Source organism: Sus scrofa, chromosome 3 (assembly GCF_000003025.6).
Source record: "Sus scrofa isolate TJ Tabasco breed Duroc chromosome 3, Sscrofa11.1, whole genome shotgun sequence".
In the NCBI taxonomy this organism is placed as follows: domain Eukaryota; kingdom Metazoa; phylum Chordata; class Mammalia; order Artiodactyla; family Suidae; genus Sus; species Sus scrofa.
The window spans coordinates 9930016-9948694 of NC_010445.4; the positions used below are offsets into that span (position 1 = coordinate 9930016).

General features: G+C 54.7%; 1 protein-coding gene across 1 annotated transcript; it reads right to left on the reverse strand.

Moving 5' to 3' along the window:
* Positions 4745–14909, reverse strand: ZP3 (zona pellucida glycoprotein 3; the record flags this gene model as incomplete). Its single annotated transcript, NM_213893.1, is given in 8 exon segments — positions 4745–4976; positions 5571–5698; positions 5837–5928; positions 9385–9502; positions 9591–9768; positions 9844–9947; positions 12183–12301; positions 14586–14909. Coding segments are annotated over 8 exon segments (1266 nt in total). The 5' UTR covers positions 14895–14909.

The window sequence follows — 18679 nt, forward strand, 5'->3', positions numbered from 1 at the left end:
GAAAAGAAAGACTATTTTTATTTGGGGGAAAATAGAGTTCCAGTTGTGAAAAGAAGCAAAATAGGGCAGCAGCACGAGGGAGAATGGGGGACAGGGACTTTGAATTTGGGGACAGGAGAGCGTGCGTGCCCTCTGTTCTTAGGCTGCAGCAGGATGGCCCTCAGGAAGCTGGAAATGAGGGAAACTGGATCGACCACTTGCAAACGGAACTTTTAGCCAATATACACAGCATAGGATCCGCAAGAACTCCCCAGGAAAGGGCCTGGTTAAGGCGGAAGCTGGAAAGACTGAGGAAGACTCACAGCGGGTGCTGAGGGAACTTATGGCCACGATCTGTCAAGTGAAAAAGGAACTTTCAGAGCAAAGGGTTAGAGTAGAATGGGCACCTGTGTGTGTGTGTGTGTTTGATTGGGGTTTGGGGGTTTTGTCTTTTTAGGGCCACACCCTCAGCATATGGAGGTTCCCAGGCTCAGGGTCGAATCGGAGCTGCAGCTGCCGGCCTACACCACAGCCATAGCAACCCTGGATCCTTAACCCACTGAGCGAGGCCAGGGATCGAACCCTCATCCTCATGGATACTAGTTGGGATCGTTACCACTGACAGGAACTCCGGGAGAATTTTTTTAAGATCTCGAAGGTCTCATTTCTGCCACCCATGGGCTTTCCAGGGCTCCCAAGCAGCTGAGGATAAATGTGGCCCAGGAAAGAAGTGGCTGTTAGTGGCCACAGGAATTTAAATTGAAAAATAAAGTCCCTGGAGTTCCCGTCATGGCTCAGTGGTTAACGAATCCGACTAGGAACCATGAGGTTGCGGGTTCGATTCCTGGCCTTGCTCAGTGGGTTAAGGATCCGGCGTTGCCGTGAGCTGTGGTGTAGGTCGCAGATGCAGCTCGGATCCCACATTGCTCTGGCTGTGGTGTAGGCTGGCAGCTACAGCTCCGATTAGACCCCTAGCCTGGGAGCCTCCATATGCCGCAGAAGCGGCCCTAGAAATGGCAAAAAGCCAAAAAAAAGAAAAAGAAAAACTTCAACTCCACTCCAGCATTTACTGCTTCCAGAGGTTCCCATCCTGGAACCAGCCCACGGCTCACCCTGAAGCAAGAAAAGATCAACGTTAACCTGGGAAAAGGCTAAGCCGCTGGAGCCCATCGACGCTGCTGAGGGGCTCAGGCACTGGCCAATGTGTTGCTTGGAAAGGCAGAGTGGTGTTGCTTGGTGTCTCAGCTAATCAGCCTCCCTCTGCCACTCTGAGGGCTCATTGGAGTAGAAGCCGCAGCTGCCTTGCTCATTATTTCTGACTAATAGCACCTGGCACCTCTGGGCGATGGTGCTCGCTCAGGACCCAGGTGTGACCTACACGGCCAACACAAGTGCGATGGCTTTGTAGCCCTTTGGAGGGAAGCAATCTGCCCTGACAGCATCGTCTTGTCTAAGTCCCGGTCCCTTGCAACATGGTTTAATGAACTGCTTCATCCTTCTTGCTGCTTCCCTGGCTGCCCGTCTGAAATAACTGACGTGTCCTCACAGTTAATTCATTGCAGAAGTTTGGTTTTTTTGGCCACGCCCACAACATGCAGCCATCCTGGGCCAGCGATCAAACCCACGCCCCAGCAGCAACCTGAGCTGCAGCAAGGATACTGCCAGATCCTTAACCCACTGAGCTGCATGGGAACTCCTGGAGAAGTTTGGTTTTTTATTTTAAGGGCTGCACTTGTGGCATATGGAAGTTCCCAGGCTAGGGGTCAAATTGGAGCTACAGCTGCTGGCTTATACCACAGCCACACTGAATCCGAGCCACGGCTGCCACCTACACCACAGCTCACGGCAATGCTGGATCCTTAAACCTAAAAGAAAGAGGCAAAAAGATTAGTAGGTGTTCTCTAGCACCCTTCCAGATTATCTGATTCTATGAGTCTGTGCCTTTCCTAGGCTATGACTAAGGTATTTTACAAAACCGATAGTAATGCAAATGACTTTTCCATAGAGATGTAATTGATTTGTCTGTGGAAGCCATTTTTGCTTCTATCAGCAAATTCAGGTCTCCATTCTTGATTGCCTTTGTGTTTTTTCGATTCTCTTTTTTCTGTTTCAGCTGTGCCTGAGGCCATGTGGAAGTTCCTGGGCCAGGGATTGAACCTGTGCCACAGAGACCACCCAAGACACAGCAGTGAGAGTGTCAGATCCTTAACCCACGGGGCCACCAGGGAACTCCTGGAATCTCCTTTGAACCTTTTTTTTTTTTAATATCTTGCAGTTTCCCTCAATGAATGAGTTAAAACAGGATCTTTGACACATTTTAATCTTGTTTCTCTGATCATGATTTTACTTTTTCTTCATGGCTCATTTGACATACCTCAACATCTCCCTTTTTCCCCCAGGCTATCATAGGAAGGCCAAATTTTGTCTTTTTTTTTTCTCCCAGCTTTTTACCACGGAGCAACAGCCATGGGCCAGGGCTACAGCCTGGTCTGGGTGGGTGGCATGCGGGGTTTCCTAGGAAGGTAAACAGGGCACAGGTGGAGCCCACAGGCTGTGCCATGTGATTTTGGGTGCAGTGTTAAATCTTCCAAGTGTCGATTCCTGCAGAGTTTCACAGGATGTAACGGGAGCTCCTCCAAACACCAGGAAAAGAGGCCACCTCGACCAGCAGTGTGCCCGCCCCCATCCTCCCTGTCCCACTCGAAGCTCCATCAGGAGGCAGGAAAGCAGGGTCCCTGACACTACAGCCGGGAGCTGCCTTCCCACCCAGCCTGCGGCTGACGTCGTGCGGTGCCAAGGCCCACCTGCAGCTGGCTGGGGCTGATACTCAAGGTCACACACGCTTCCTCCCCACAGCAGACCCAGCCACTTCCTCTTTCTGCTGAGGACAGCAGAAGTTGAATGAGAGACGAGTTCCCCAGATGTTGCAACACCCAGGAACAAGAGGGCAAGTAACAGATGGGTGTTTGCAGGCGGGACAGTCCCCCAGGGCGGGGGGTGGGTGGGGGGTGGGCAGGGCCTTGGAGAGGCCTTTGCTCACAGGTCAGCTGCCTTCCAAGTGCCCCATGAAGCCTCACCATCAGCCTGAAGTCGAATCCCCCGTGTCAAACAGAAGGATGCGAGCAGGAGGGAAGAGGCTCAGGCAAGGGTGGAGCTGGGGTGGGGGATGATGGGAGACGGACCCCCTGGCCCAGGGTCCTGCTGCGTGAGCCAGGGTTCCACCAATCCTCTACTCACACTCAACCCCCAGCCAGTCCCATCTTACAGGTGAAGTGACCTGCCAACCTAGCAGGGGCAGGGAGCCAGCTGGCTTTCTCTCCGCCTCCAGGCCATACTCTGCTGCTGTTGATCTCCCTGATGTCGTGGTCTGGGCACGTGGGTCAGAAGAAGAATTTCCAGATTCAAGACAAGGTGAAGAACAGACACGCTTATTGAAGCAAGAGGCGATGTGAACACAGCAGGCTGACTTCCTGATAATCAGACAGAGCTGACACTGAGTGTGGGACCAAGTCTGTTTTTATCGCCCAGGGAGCGGAGAGGGCTCAGGATACACCTGCTGGTTGGTTGGGGAAAGAGGGGTCTTATGATCCCCTTGCTGGTTGGGGGCCTCTAGAAGCAGGGCGAGGAATGGACCACACGCCTTTCCTACAGGGGGTAAGGAGTAGGCCAGGCTGTTCAAGGTGGGGAGGGGGCATTACATCGAGAGGGGTGGGCAACAAGGGTCTGGTAATGCTGGCCCTGGCCAGAGGCTTTGAGTTCCATTTCCTTGAAGAGGCGTTGAAACCCAAGGCCTGGCAGGGATGGCACTCAGCCCTCCCGCGGCTCGTTTTTCATGTGATCAGTGCTAGGAGGCTCCCCCTCCCCCCGTTCCTGGAGCGCCAGGCCCTCTGTGCCCCCAGAGCACACAGTCTTCTCGTCCTCTCCTCCCTCCACACGCACCTCGCCCCTTTTGCCCAGCAAAGACCTGCTCCTTCTTGAAGGAGTTACTCCAGGATCTCCACCTCCAGGAAGCCCACCCCTCTTACCCCCGCGTCATTCCTCCCTTACACGGCACACCTGCTTGGGGGGGCCAGGATTCCTTCTTGATCCAAATCCCCTGGCTCAGTGCCCTTCACACACCTGAACCAAGTCAAGTGGGCATTTAGTTAAGATGCAGATTCTTAGGCCCCAAATGCTGCCTTTCCCACCATCCCCGGGTGAAGCCCAAGGGTGTTCACAAAACCACACTTGAGGGGCAAGGACCCGGGCCCTCCTGTACTTCTGAGACCCCGAATCACATCAAACCGTGCTCTGAATTACTGAGGTGTCATTTGACGCCAATGACTTGATGCCGAACAGCCGTGCCCCGCAAGAACCCGCCCCGCTTTGTCTTTGGGGACCCTCGGCCTCACAGTGGGTGACAAGCAAACCTCAGGTGCCACAGGGAAGGTGATCTTCACCTACAAGTGAGGCTGGAAGGGCCACCCCCCTTGAGCCCCCAGCACCTCTCATCTCGGCCTCCTTGGCAACGGGAAGCTGAGTTTCCCACAGCACGATGAGCCCTGGCCCAAAGGAGGAGGGGTTGCCCAAAGCCAGGAAAATGCAGGCCTGTCTTCACAGACCAACCCGGCTTCCCCGCTGTATAGACTCACTGGAGGCCCAGCCATGGTTAGACGTCACTGCTTGAACCCATAGCCCTTTAATCCCCCCTGGGCCCCCCCCACAGCCACTCCCAGCTCAACCCTCCCCCCCAACCCCGTCTCATCGCTAAGCCACACCCCAGAGATCATGTTTCTCCTTTTATTGGGAAGCAGACACGGGGCACACAAGGTGGGCAGCAGCCCGACGCCTCCTGGCGACACCCAGGACAATGGTAGCCAGAGTCAAGGTCACCACGGTGGCCAGGCCCAAGCCCACCATCACCGAGGTGGGGGAGGAGGTGGACCCTTCCACACCGTGGTCACTCGTCTTGCCCAGGAAGATCAGAGGCCCCACTGTGACATCTGCTTCATCTGTCACTGCAAGACCAGACATCCAATGGTCACCACAGTCCCCGTCCAGGAACCAGGTTAGGGCTTCTGTTCTGCTCAGTGGGCTGAACCTGTAGCTTTGTTCTAACAGGGGCATTTTTCTCCCATACCCCTGATGACGGGTCAGAACTCCAGGATGGGAGAGCCTGTTGTGGCTCTGTGGTTAACGAACCTGACTAGCATCCTTGAGGATGCAGGTTCATCCCTGGCCTTGCTCAGTGGGTTAAGGATCTGGTGTTGCCATGAGCTGTGGTGTAGGTCACAGACGCAGCTCAGATCTCAAGTTGCTGTGGCTGTGGTGTAGGCCAGTACTTACAGCTCTGACTCAACCCCTAGCCTGGGAACCTCCATATACCGTGGGTGCGACCCTAAAATAAGTGAACCTAACTCCAAGATGGCTGCAGAGCTGCCCTGGCCAACACCAGGGTAAGGGCTTGGGGCCCTTCCTCCTTAGCCCCAAGACTGCATCCCCCAGAGTAAGCCTTAAATGGGGGACAAGGGCAAAGAGTGTCCCCCTGAAATGACAGCAGGTCCCCTAGACCGAGGGGAGGGCAGTAGCCCCAGGGCCCTCCCGGGACCTACCGTGCCTGCGACTGCGGGGAGCAGACTGTCTCTTCGGCATAGACAGCTTCCTGGAAAGGCTTGGGGTACCACACTGCCCCTTGTGACAGCAACGACAGATAACAGCAGGCCCTTCCACCGGGGACCACCTGAGAAGGAAGGACCAGGGTCAGACGGCTATGTTGCCCACAAGAGGCGGTGGGCTGGGCGTGAGCACACTGGGGGCACACATGCAGTGGTGGCTGGTCAGCTTTTCCACCCAGTCCTGTCCAGTGTAGCCTCCTCACCTGTTGGAGGACTTGCTGAAGGAACAGGCTTTGTTGAGTTGGTCCGGGACTCGGTCAGCCGGAGTGACCTTCAGATGGCAGGTGATGTAGATCTGGAAATGAGAGCAGCTATGAGGAGGCAGAGTCCTAGGTGGTGCAGTGGTGAAAAGCCCTGTTATATAGACCCCTCAAGCCCTTGGTGGGGGGAGAGGAACCCCACTTTAGAGATGGGACAATGGAGGCTTGGAGGTTAACATGCCCAGAACTTCAGAGCAAGTAGCCAACTGGATTCTGAATTGGAACCTGTCACCTTTATTCCCTTAACTTTTTCTTAAACTTGTCCGATCACCCAGCAGGCCTCACCCTCTGCTGGACCCACTGAAGCTCAATTTCAGAGACAAGGATCAAGCCCGAAGGGCCCGAAACCCTACCCAACCCAACGGGAGGAAGGGAATTTGACAAAACCAGAGCTCAGGTCAGCCCGAGGGCTCTTGGCAAAGGCACCCACATCCAGAGGTCCCCTTTCATTCTTTAGGGTCCGACGTCCCGCCACCAACTCTGCGAAGGCGCTGAAGTTCCACCACCTTTGCCGAAGCCTTCTGCAGACCCGCACACCTTGGCCACCACCTAGTGGCTGGAAGCGCCAGCAGGGAAACCAATTTGGCGACTCCAATGAGCCAGGAGGCACTCCCGGCTGCCTGCCTTCTAATCTGCCCCAACAGAGAAGGGTCCTTTTATAGTGTCCTGATTCCAAGGAGGGAACCGCTTTCACCCTCAACTTCTTCCCAGAATATTTTTTTCCTTTTTTTTTTTTTTTTTTTTTTTTGGCCACAGCATGCAGCAGCTTGATGTAGGATCTCAGTTTCCAGACCAGCAATCAGACCTGGGCCATGTCAGTGGGAGCACTGAGTCCTAACCACAAGGCCACCAGGGAGCTCCCCCAGTACATATTTCTGATGCCAACTGGGGCCTCAGATTCTGTGGCAGGTTTTTTTTCTTCCCTCCCAAGAAGACATACAGATGGCCAAAAGGCCCATGAAAAGATGTTCAACAACACTCATTATTAGAGAAATGCGAATCAAAACCGCTATGAGGTACCACCTTGCACTGGCCAGAATGGCCATCATCAAAAAAGTCTGCAAGCAGTAAGTGCTGGAGAAAAAGGAACCCTGTTACACTGTTGGTGGGAATGTTAATGGGTGCAACCACTATGGAAAACAGTATGGAGGTTCCTCAGAAAACTAAACATAGAACTACCATTTGATCCAGCAATCCCACTCCTGGGCATCTATCCAGATAAAACCATGACTCACAAAGACACATGTAGTCAATGTTCACTGCAGCACTATTTTCAACAGCCAAGACATGGCAACAACCTACATGTCCATGAAAAAGGAGTGGATCAAGAGGATGTGGTACATATACACAATGGAGTATTACTCAGCCGTTAAAAGGAAAGAAATAATGGCCTTTGTAGCAGCATAGATGGACCTAGAAACTATCACAGTAAGTGAATTCAGACAATGAGACACCAACATCAAATGCTAACAGTAACCTGTGCAATCTAAAAAAAGGACACAATGAACTTCTTTGCAGAACAGACACAGACTCACAGACTTCGGAAAACATGGTTTCCTAAGGAGACAGGTTGGGGGGTGGGGGGATGCATTGAGAGTTTGGGATGGACATGTGTAAAATTTGGTTGTGGTGATTGTTGTTCAACTATAAGTAATTTAAAAAATAAAATGGCCACACCCAAAGCATGCAAGTTCCCAGGCCAGGGATCAAATCAGAAGCTCAGCTGTGACCTCTACCACAGCTACAGCAACACCAGATCCTTAACCCACTGCACTGGGCATGGGATCAAACCAACACTGCCTCAGAGACAATGCCAGATCCTTAACCCACTGTGCCACAGCGGGAACTCCCATCCGTTTTTGAATAAGGGTTCCCTTCTCCCTTGAGTGCTGTCAGCCAAGCCACCCACCTTCGAGGGAGAGCCTGCCCAGAGTTCAGGCTGCCTTCCACTGATCAGGATTGTCCATCTGGGAGTTGCCATTGTGGCTCAGTGGGAACACATCTGACTAGTATCCATGAGGATGCAGGTTTGATCCCTGGCTTCACTCCTTGGGCTAAGAATCCAGCATTGCTGTGATCTGTGGTGTAGGTCACAGATGTGGCTTGGACCCAGCATTGCTGTGGCTGTTGTGTAGGCTGGCAGCTGTAGCTCCGATTTGACCCCTAGCTTGGGAACCTCCATATGCCATGGGTGCCCTGAGGAGAAAATTAAAATAATTGTCCGTCTTAATTACCACCTACCCCTGGAGATAGAGGCCAGTTCCGATGTCCCCTGTCCTGATGGCCAGCACCTGTGTGAGCCTCATTCCCTTCTCCCCCACCCCAGACCTCCTTGACTCCCTACCCCAACCTTAGGGCCCACAAGGTCACCAATCTGGGGACCAGAACCCTTTGTGAATCTACTCTCCATTGTCCCCAGCCTCACTGAACACAGGACCTGCCACCAGAAAGCTCCAGGACCTCTCCCAGCAGCTTCAGTTGTGCCCGTGTTTCTGTCTACCTTCCATTCTCAGAACAGAACTGCTGGGAGTGAGGACGTAGCACAGGCAGAGCTGGAAATCCCTGCTTTGGAGACTACTCCTTTCTGAGCAGCTTTTCCATATTTTTCATCCTTTTCATCCTTCTACTCTCTTGAGAAACTTAAAAGCTACTTGATTTTTGTTTCTAAGATCCTATCAGCACTTTCTGGCTAGAGGCCAGTCCTACCTGTGCTTCCTGCCCCAGCCGTCACCAGCTGTGCACAGCTTTGCTCCCTACCCCCAACTCCATTGAGTCAAGTTGGGCCTTCTAGCTTGGTTCATAAAGGGTGGGAGGGGGGACCCCCAGAGCAGCAGCAGCAGCAATAGCACCTGGAGACTCGTTAGGAATGCAGAGTCCAGGCTCCACCCCAGACCTACCGAACCGAACTCTGAAGCCCGGGGTGGAGCAGCCGTCTGTCAACAAGCCCTCCCTGTGATGCAGATGCACTTAGGCCAGATCCGCAACTTTGGGGAACCCATGAGCAAGTTCAAGAGGCTACGTAGTACCAAAAGTTCACACCACTTCCCTTGCCCTTCCAGAAACCCTCCAGGAAAGCTGACATCTGCTCTTATTAACTCCTTTACTCAGCCCATCGGGATTCTGGCCGCGCCAACTATGGTGAGGACAAGGTCCGTGGCCTGGTCAGCAGATGCTACCCTGTTGGTACTCCTTTGATGTGATAGGAGCTGTCCCCAGTCTCCCAGGTTCCTATTCTCGTGGTTTGTTCTCTTTCCAGGATCCCCAACTCTCTCCATCCTCCATGGGTTTTCTACTGGTCTCTTAAGGGTTTTTATCACCTGTGCCTCCCCAAAGATCACTAGAATTCATGACTTTTATCTATGTGTCAAGTCTGCAGAGTGACTAGGATAGGGGAGCTACCAAGTCGCCGAATAAGGGGACAGCACCTGCGAGGAAGTCTCATCAGCCTGACCCCACAAGCTCAGCCTTCTTCTAGGCTATTAAGCCATTACCGTGTTTCTGGAATCATTAGCAAAATGGAACACATCCACGGTGAACTGGAGCGTCTCTGGTCCAGGTCTAGGTGCTTTGAAAGCAGATGAGGCCTCAGTGAGACCGTCCACGAGACAGCTTTGAAGGGAACAAGTCCAACAGTTACAAGATGCTGGCGAAGGTCCTGTGATGACAGGAGTTTCTTAGCAAGGTAGCCCAGCCTCACCCGTGGAAGTCCACGATGGTGTGAGAGGGGGAGGTGTTCCAGTCCGGCGTCAGCGTGGCCACACAGTGGTCCACAAACAGCCTCAGTGGCACGTGGCTGCCGGTGTGGACTTGGGCCTGGAGGTGGGCTCTGTCCCCCAGCTGGAAGGTGGGCGTCATCTTCTCGGCACTCCAGTTTTCTGCAAGACACGGCCCGAGTGAGGGGCTGCCAGAGCGCCCCCTGCTGGCTCCCCACCCCAGCCCTCCCTGCTCACCCTCCATCAGGCGCAGAGAGAACACCAGCTTCTCCTCGGAGAACACCGTGGTCCTGAAGGGCACCCAGGTGGGCAGGATGGCCCAGCTGCTCACGTTGCCCTGCCTGGGAACAAAGAGTAGCTGCCCACGCCCGTATCAGGGCCCCCCCATCTGGCCCCTCGCTCGAGGGGAATCTCATTGCCGAGTCCTCAGCTACAGCCCAGCCAGGAAGCTGGACAGACACCTCAAGTCTCAGCCTGACCCTTAACCTCCCAAATGCAACACCTGGAAGCAGGCCCATCCCTCCCAGCCCCGAGGAGGGCTGGGTTGCAGCGTCAGATACACCTAGTTTGGTTTCTAGGTCCACATTGACGCCTCACTCACGTTACCCCTAGAGGCTCAGATTTGCGCTGTCCTTCTCTGCACCACTCACGATTCTTTCTTGCCATGCCCATGCCACGTGGAAGCTCCCAGGCCAGGCATCAAACCCTTACCACAGCAGCTGCTGCAGTGACAACACTGGATACTTAACCCACTGCACCTCAAGGGAACTCCCGCTTGGGATTCTGCAGGTGGGTCCCTCAGAGATTAAAAAAAAGAACCAGAGGGAGTTCCCGTCGTGGCGCAGTGGTTAACGAATCCGACTAGGAACCATGAGGTTGCGGGTTCGGTCCCTGCCCTTGCTCAGTGGGTTAACGATCCGGCATTGCCGTGAGCTGTGGTGTAGGTTGCAGACGCGGTTCGGATCCCGCGTGGCTGTGGCTGTGGCGTAGGCCAGTGGCTACAGCTCCGATTAGACCCCTAGCCTGGGAACCTCCATATGCCGCGGGAGCGGCCCAAGAAATAGCAACAACAACAACAACAACAACAAAAAAAAGAACCAGAGGACCACCTGCATTTATCTTTTTATTTTTTTGCTTTTTAGGGTCACACCTGCAGCATATGGAAGTTCCCAGGCTAGGGGTCAAATCAGAACTGCAGCCACCAGCCTATGCCACAGCCACACCAGATCCGAGCCAGGTCTTTGGCCTATACTACAGCTCACAGCAATGCCAGATCCTTAACCCACTGAGGGAGGCCAGGGATCAAACCTGCGTCCTCATGGATCTGAGTCAAGTTCGTTAACCGCTGAGCCACAAAGGGAACTCCCAGGTCCTCTGGTTCTTGATGTCAGTGAAACACAGCCCCTACCAGGACAAGAAGGCCCTTGGAAGCAGCTGGCATCTCCAGATGTCCGCCCCGCTGACCCTGTGGGGTCTCATGAAGAGCTGCCCCCGGTGATCCATCTGCTGAGAGCCAGACCTCAGGTATCTGCACTCGGATAGCGCATCCCAGCCTGTGGGCTGCCCAGCACTGGCCACGGCCATCACGACAGGCCAGCCAATGTTCTCGGCTCAGCCCCAGGTGGAGCCGTCCTCAAGTGGGAGACAGGCGTGGTCCCACGAGGGCTTCAGCCCTTTCGGCCCATAAGAGAGCAGCTGGGCATCTGCCCCTGGCTCCTCCCCCTCCACGTGGCCGCTTCCAGTTCTCGGCTCTGTCCCGTCCACCCTCTACACACCGGCTGCCAAGGATCAAAACTCTCCCTCATCTCCCATCCACCTTCTGCACCAGTAGCCAGAGGACCTTCTGGGTTGAGAGACGTTTTCACCCATTCTGCTTGGTCCCCAAGGACACCCACCCCAGTGTGAGCCTGGATCCCTTCGCTGGATCTGCTGGGCCTTTCCGGCCCGTCTGCCCTCCTTTCCTTATGGAGGGGCCCTGGGCTGCGCCCCCTCCTGTTGACACATGGCCCTCCTCTGAGGTGTATGTGGCTCTGCCCACCTGTCTGAGGCCCCCTCCCAGCATCTTGTTCTGTGAAGCCCTTCCACACAGTTCTCATCCCAGGTGCCCCCGTGGTAACCACACCACCCCCTGCCCCCTCCCAGATGCGAACACAGGGATTAAGGCCTTAGTACGCAGCCTGGGGCCCAGCATTGTGGTTCTAAACCACTCGCCCCCTCCTCACACCTGATGCCCGCGTTCATGGGCACGCGACCCATGCTGGGGCCTCCCCCGCCCTCCCCCAGGTACAGAGGGAAGCCGTGGGGCAAGAGCAGGTGGTGATGCCCAAAGTCAGAGCCTGAAACCCACCCCTGCACTATTGAAAGACCATTTCTGAACTCGGAGGGAGCTGGGGCCGGGCGGTCCCGCCCCATCTGACAGCTGTGGGCTGAACAGATTTCAGAGGCTCAGTTAAGGCCACTGGCCTCCGGACTCCCACCAGGACTGAGGGCAGCAACCACAGCCCCAGCACCCTCCCCCCGTCACTGTCACGGAGGGGCCTCTGCAGGGGGGCCGTGAAGGACCGTGCCACACTGACCTGGGGTAGTGACACTCGATGGGGACCTCCGCACGGTTCGTCCTCAGGATGGACAGGTTTCCTGCAGGGCGGGGGTCATGGCGCAGGAAGGTGCTGTACACCAGAGCATCATCAGTCACCTGAGAAGAAGGGAAGGGGTTAACCCTGCCAGCATCACCTGCCCCAGGTGTGCCCTAGAGAGGGGAGGGCACGCTGCTGGAGGTGGAGAGAATGCAGGCCCTGGGCTCAAAGCCCGCTTTGCCACTGACCCAGGATGGGCACCACCTCTATCTCCTTTCACCCCAAAAGGGTGACACCACCGCAGGGGGTCTGGATCAACGCCTCGCCTTGTCATCACCGAGCAGTGCCCAATGGACCAGAGACACTGGGTGTGTGCTCCCTTCTCAGGCTGCCAGCATCACCTCCCAACACACACAGTTTCCTTTCCCAGGTGAGGCCTGGGGCCAAAAAGGCCCCCAGAATGAGGCCAGAAAGTTCCAGGAATTTTAACTTATTGCTGCAGCAATTAACACTTAACTCCGCCCTCCTCCTTCTGACTTAGCCTCAAACCCACTTCACAGAAGGGGAAGCTGGTTTTGCGGTAGCCTGAGGCAGGAAGAGCACCTGCAGGTGCTACTGGGGCCATTTGCATCACCTGGGGCCCTCAGCGTCTGCCTGTCTGGCCCTGTCCTCCTGCTCAGGCTTCCGGGGCAAGTCCTAGCCGCCTATTAGTGGGCGCCTCAGGTGAACCAGTTGCGTGTTTGTGGGCCCCAGGGCGAAGTGGGAATGTGGGGCTCCTTATTCAAAAGCAAAGAAAGTCAAGGGGTTCCTTCTGTGGCTCAGCACGTTAAGAACCCCACATAGTGTCCAGGAGGATGCAAGTTTGATCCCTGGCCTCATTCAGTGGGTTAAGGATCCATGCTATGGTGGCAGATGCAGCTCTGACTCAATGCCTAGCCCAGCAACTTCCATATGCTGCATGTGCACCTGTTAAAAAAATTTTTTTTCTTCAAGACAACAGCGCATCATTAAACTGAGCATGGGCCCTGATGGGCTTCCCAGCAAGCCACCCAGCCCCTGTGATTCTTAAGTGAGATGGGGCAGCGCTGCCCCGGGCAGAGGCATCACCAGCCTGTGCTCCACGTCAGGGTCACCCGGGCATCTTAGAGATACTGATGTCTGCCCCCACTTGCATTCTGATTTAATATGGGAATTAGGCTTTTTTTTTTTTTTAGGGCCTCAACTGCCATATGTGGAAGTTCCCAGGCTAGGGGTCGAAATGGAGCTGCACCTGCTGGCCTACACCACAGCCACAGCAACGCTGGATCTGAGCCATGTCTGTGATATACACCACAGCTCACAGCAATGTGGGATCCTTAACCCACTGAGCGAGGCCAGGGATCAAACCCACATCCTCATGGATCCTCGTCAGGTTCCTTCCTGCGGAGCTGAAACGGGAACTCCGAAATTGGGATTTTTTTAACTGCTTTCCAGGTGATTCTAATGCCCAAAGTTTGGGCGTGACCAAGTTAGAGTAATTCCTTAACTTCTGCAGCTCTGGCCTCTGACCCTCTCCCCAGATAAACAAGGGCCAGGAGACTTCAAGGCCGGCCCTGGAGACCATACTTGGACCAGAGGACCCCAGGGGCTGAGCTCAAGCCGTGACTCTACCCAAGCTGAGCCGGAGTCCCGGGCTGGGGGGAAGGGGGGGGACATGATGGAGAGAGACCGGCTCTGCGAGGGGCAGCGGAACGCCGGTCCAGGGAACTGCCTTACTCCAAGGCACTTCCTTGCGGCCCGAGTTACGCCTGTCTCCTTAGGAGGGGGTCTGGCCTGAGTTACTCAGCTCGCTCCCGGAACCCGCCACCCCCCCACCCCAGCTGGAAACATCCCCCCCACCTATGACCCACTTCCAGCGTCTTCAACACAGGGGACCGCAATGTCCTTTGCCCCCTCCCTCAGCACCGCTTTTAGTGCAAAGCTTCCAGCCATTAACACGGGCGAGGGACACACAAGGGTTTTTTTCTGTAATGATTTCTGGGCTGAGGTGGTAAAGTTGGTCTCTTCCATAGACGTTTCTAGGGCTTGAGCCAGGGCTGGGCTACCTACTGGGTATCCTATCATACCCCCACCTCCAACAGCTACATCGCTCTTGGATGCCCGCAGGGGCTCATAAATCCTCAGGAATCAGGATGCCCAGTCCGGCCCAAAGTGCACGGCCACCCCTGGACCTCACCCAGACTACCCAAGTTCAGCAACAAGAGGCGGGACCTCCACCCACCCCCCTGTGCCATTGAGGCCCAGCTTCGGCCTCAGCTACTCCACCCATGCTGCCCCAGAAAGGAAAAGGATCCCCAGACAGCCTCTCCACTCCCCATCGTCAGCCCATCACAGCCAAGGCCGTGGAGGGGGCCCAAGCCTCACCTGCAAGCTGCTGCCACACTCGTGCAGCCCAACCTCAAACCTGACCACTGCGTCCGTGTCCTGAGAGACCAGCGGCTCACACTTTGCAGGGCCCAGGCTGAGATCTGCAGGCCTGATGAGCTTCCCGGTACCGAAAAGGTCTTTGCTGACAATGACCACCAGCTGGGCCTCCTGACACTCCACCATTACGGTGGGTGGCTTTGAGGGCCTCAAGCGCTGGCCTTCGTCCTGCCAGACGGGCTGCGGGCTGCATAGCTCTGTACCTCCCCAGAGCAGAAAGCAGACGAAGAACCTCCAGCTCGGCGCCATGGCACTCACAAGGCCACTCCCCTCCCTAGTGGTACTGGGCGGGCACCACCCCCAGCATCTTATACCCTGGGTGATGGCTACTTACACCTGGGCCGCCCCCTTCCCCCGCCAATCCAGTTGGCTCTAGGCCCTTGCTGCTTAAAGAGGCTTCCAGCAAGATCGGCCTCACCTGGGAACTCATTAGAACCATTGACACCGCCCCCACCCCCAGACCGACTGAGTCAGACCTGGTTTTCTGCTGTCCCCCCAAGTGATTTGTATTCACATTGTGAGACGCATGGGCTGCCAGCCTGGTCAATCGTGACCTCTCCCCTCTGCCCTGCTCCCACCCCTCCGTGTCCACCCTTCTCTGGCTTTGCCCTTATCCCCTAGGAAAGAAGCTAAGAGCGATCCTGGATTGCTAGGGGAGACCAGGAGAAAGGCGCTGATCGACAGAGGAGGAGAGGGCGATGAGAGATGCAGGGACGTCCCCTCCTTCGGGAGGTCTCCTAGGAGACAGGGAATGTTAGAGGCCATTGGCCCACTTTACGGGAGGCAGGAGGGAAGGGCAGTTCGGGCGGAGGTGTGAACAGAGGGGCAGGGGTGTAGAGACGGCACTGTGTGGGCTTGAGAGAAAAACCCCAGAACTCAGAGTTGTTGGAGCCCCAGGTCCCTGGGGGGTGAGGGTGGCAGTTTAGGGGGCTGGAGAGGTGTGGGGGGCAAGATCGTGCAGGTGCTGGGCTGAGACTAGACTTTGCTCTGAGGGGCGAAGAAGGCCCCAGAAGGTGCTGAAGCATGTGCCTGATCAAGCAGTGCAGGCGTAGCACTGGAGACAAGGGTCAGGAGGCTACTGCACCAGTCCTAGCAGGGGAGGCAGAGAAGGACTGACAGAGTCAGCCCTTACTCATGACCTACTCTGTGCCAGGCCTAGCTCAGGCCCCTTGGGGTCGGGGGTTGTGGGGGGAGGAGAAGAATACAAAATATTCATGGCATTGAACCCCTAGGGGCAGAAGTGTGTACTCACTTGCAAATGCTTGCTTCTAAAGTAATTGAACCATACATTCAACTTGCTTAAATATATCCCCTTGGCGGTTTTTGGTTTTGTTTTGGTTTGGTTTGGTTTTAGGGCCACACCTGCGACATATGGAAGTTCCCAGGCTAGGGGTCGAAGCGGAGCTACAGCTGCTGGCCTACACACCACAGCCACAGCAACACGGGATCCGAGCCAGGTCTGCGACCTACACCACAGCTCACGGCAACACCAGATCCTTAAGCAAGGCCAGGGATTGAACTGATATTAGTGGGGTTCTTAACCCACTGAACCACAACAGAAGTCCCTTTTTAAAACTGCTCTAGTTTACTCGTGGGAAAATGTATAAATGGAGAAGAGAGATTACCTCCGCAAATTCCTTCGACCCGATCAACATGGGGGGTGGGGGGTTGGGGAGGGGTGGAGGAAGCCAGCTGAGAGCAGTAGGTGAGAGTTCGGGCTCCAAGCTGGCCTCCCTCAGCAGAAACCCTTCCACCTGGGTTTCCTGCCTGGCAGGCCCAGAGGAAGGGAGCCAGCTGTAGCTTGAGGCCCCCAAGGGAGAGCCAGCTAGAGAGACCATGTCCCCTACTGGGGAAGGGGCCTCCATACTTGATTGTGCTGGGAGGAGGGTGGCGTAGGCTGGAGTTGAGCGATTAGGGCCGCCTCACGTCATCCTCTCTCCCTCTTTGCCTTGGTGTTAACCCCCCTGCGAGGGCTTCAGATGAAAAAAAAAAAATGAAATTAGGGCAGGTGGGGATTGGGGCATGGATTGGTGGGAGGAGTCTGGGTAAGGTTGCAGGGAAGTCTCATGCACAGGGGGTGGTGGTGAGCATGTGCTATCCCTTATCCCATAGTGTGTTCCCCTTTTCCAGAAAGAGAACTCCGGGGAGCACAGCCAGTCCAGCTCCCAACACTGCCCAGATCCTGGGTCTTTTGTATTTTTCTGGGAAGTGCTGCCCCCTGGTGGCCAGAATGCACTCAAAGCAGGGTCCACCAGCCCAGAGCATTTTCCTTACTCAAAATTCTTTACAGCCTAGATAGTGGTTTCTGAATACTCTTCCTCCCTAAGAGCAGGACCCAGGTATTCTTGGAGAATGTCTCCTTGGAGAATTCCTTGGCTGACTCCAGGATTAGGGCCAGGAAAGTACAAGGTGAATCTGAACAGTTTTGTTTCGTTTTGTTTTTGCTTTTTTAGGGATGCACCTGTGGCATATGGAAGTTCCCTGGCTAGGGATCGAATCAGAGCTGCAACTGCTGGCCTACCCACAGCCACAGAAATGTGGGATCCGAGCCGCATCTTCAACCTACACCACAGCTCACAGCAACACTGGATCCTTAACCCACTAAGCGAGGCCAGGGATCGAACCCACATCCTCATGGATGCTCGTCAGATTCATTTCCGCTGAGTCCTGAGGGAACTCCTGGAACACATTGTTACACCAAAAAAGTGCTGATAAAATGATGAGGATGTGTCAAAAGAACAGAGGAACCAGATTAACAGGGTGGGGGGCACTGGCCAAATTGGGAACAACTGTGCATCAAAATGAGTGAGGACAATAAGGGGTCAATTCTTACTGAATAAGGTAAGAATTCATGGAGTTCTCCTCATGGCTCAGTGGTTAACAAACCCGACTAGTATCCATGACGATGTGGGTTCCATCCCTGGCCTTACTCAGTGGGTTAAGGATCCGGCGTTGCCGTGAGCTATGGTGTAGATCGCAGATGTGGCTCAGATCTGGCGTTGCTGTGGCTGTGATGTAGGCTGGCAGCTGCAGCTCCAATTTGACCCCTAGCCTGGGAACCTGCATATGCGGCCTTAAAAAGACAAAAGACCAAAAAAAAGAATTCACGAGTGTCTGTGCTAATAACAAGCACATACATAAAAACACACAAATGGCTGGAGTTCCCGTCGTGGCTCAGTGGTTAACGAATCCGACTAGGAACTACGAGGTTGCGGGTTCGATCCCTGGCCTTGCTCAGTGGGTTAAGGATCCAGCGTTGCCGTGAGCTGTGGTGTAGGTGGCAGATGCAGCTCGGATCCTGCGTTGCTGTGGCTCTGGCATAGGCTTGGCAGCTACAACTCCGATTAGACCTCTAGCCTGGGAATCTCCATATGCCACTGGTGCGGCCCTAGAAAAGACAAAAAAAAAAAAAAAACCATAAATGGGAAAACTTTTCCCATAAAAGGGAAACTTCCTTACAGTACAATGCCAACAAATAATCACAGAAGGAAAGATGATTCAGTAAAAAACCTTTTGCAATCATCACTGTAATAATAGATTCCAGTAAGAAGTATTAGGTGAGTGTTAAAAATGAACTGATGGAGTTCCCATCATGGCTCAGTGGTTAACAAATCCAACTAGGAACCACGAGGTTGCAGGTTCGATCCCTGGCCTCGATCAGTGGGTTAAGGATCCGGCATTGCTGTGAGCTGTGGTGTAGGTTGCAAACATGGCTCGAGTCCTCTGTTGCTGTGACTGTGGTGTAGGCTGGCAGCTATAGCTCCAATTTGACCCCTGTGCCACAGGTGCGGCCCTAAAAAGCAAAAAAAAAAAAAAAAAAAATGAACTGATGAGGAGTTCCCGTAGTGGCACAGTGGTTAACGAATCTGACTAGGAACCATGAGGTTGCGGGTTCCATCCCTGGCCTCGCTCAGTGGGTTAAGGATCTGGCGTTGCCGTGAGCTGTGGTGTAGTTTGCAGACGAGGCTCGGATCGCGCGTTGCCGTGGCTCTGGCGTAGGCCAGTGGTTACAGCTCCGATTAGACCCCTAGCCT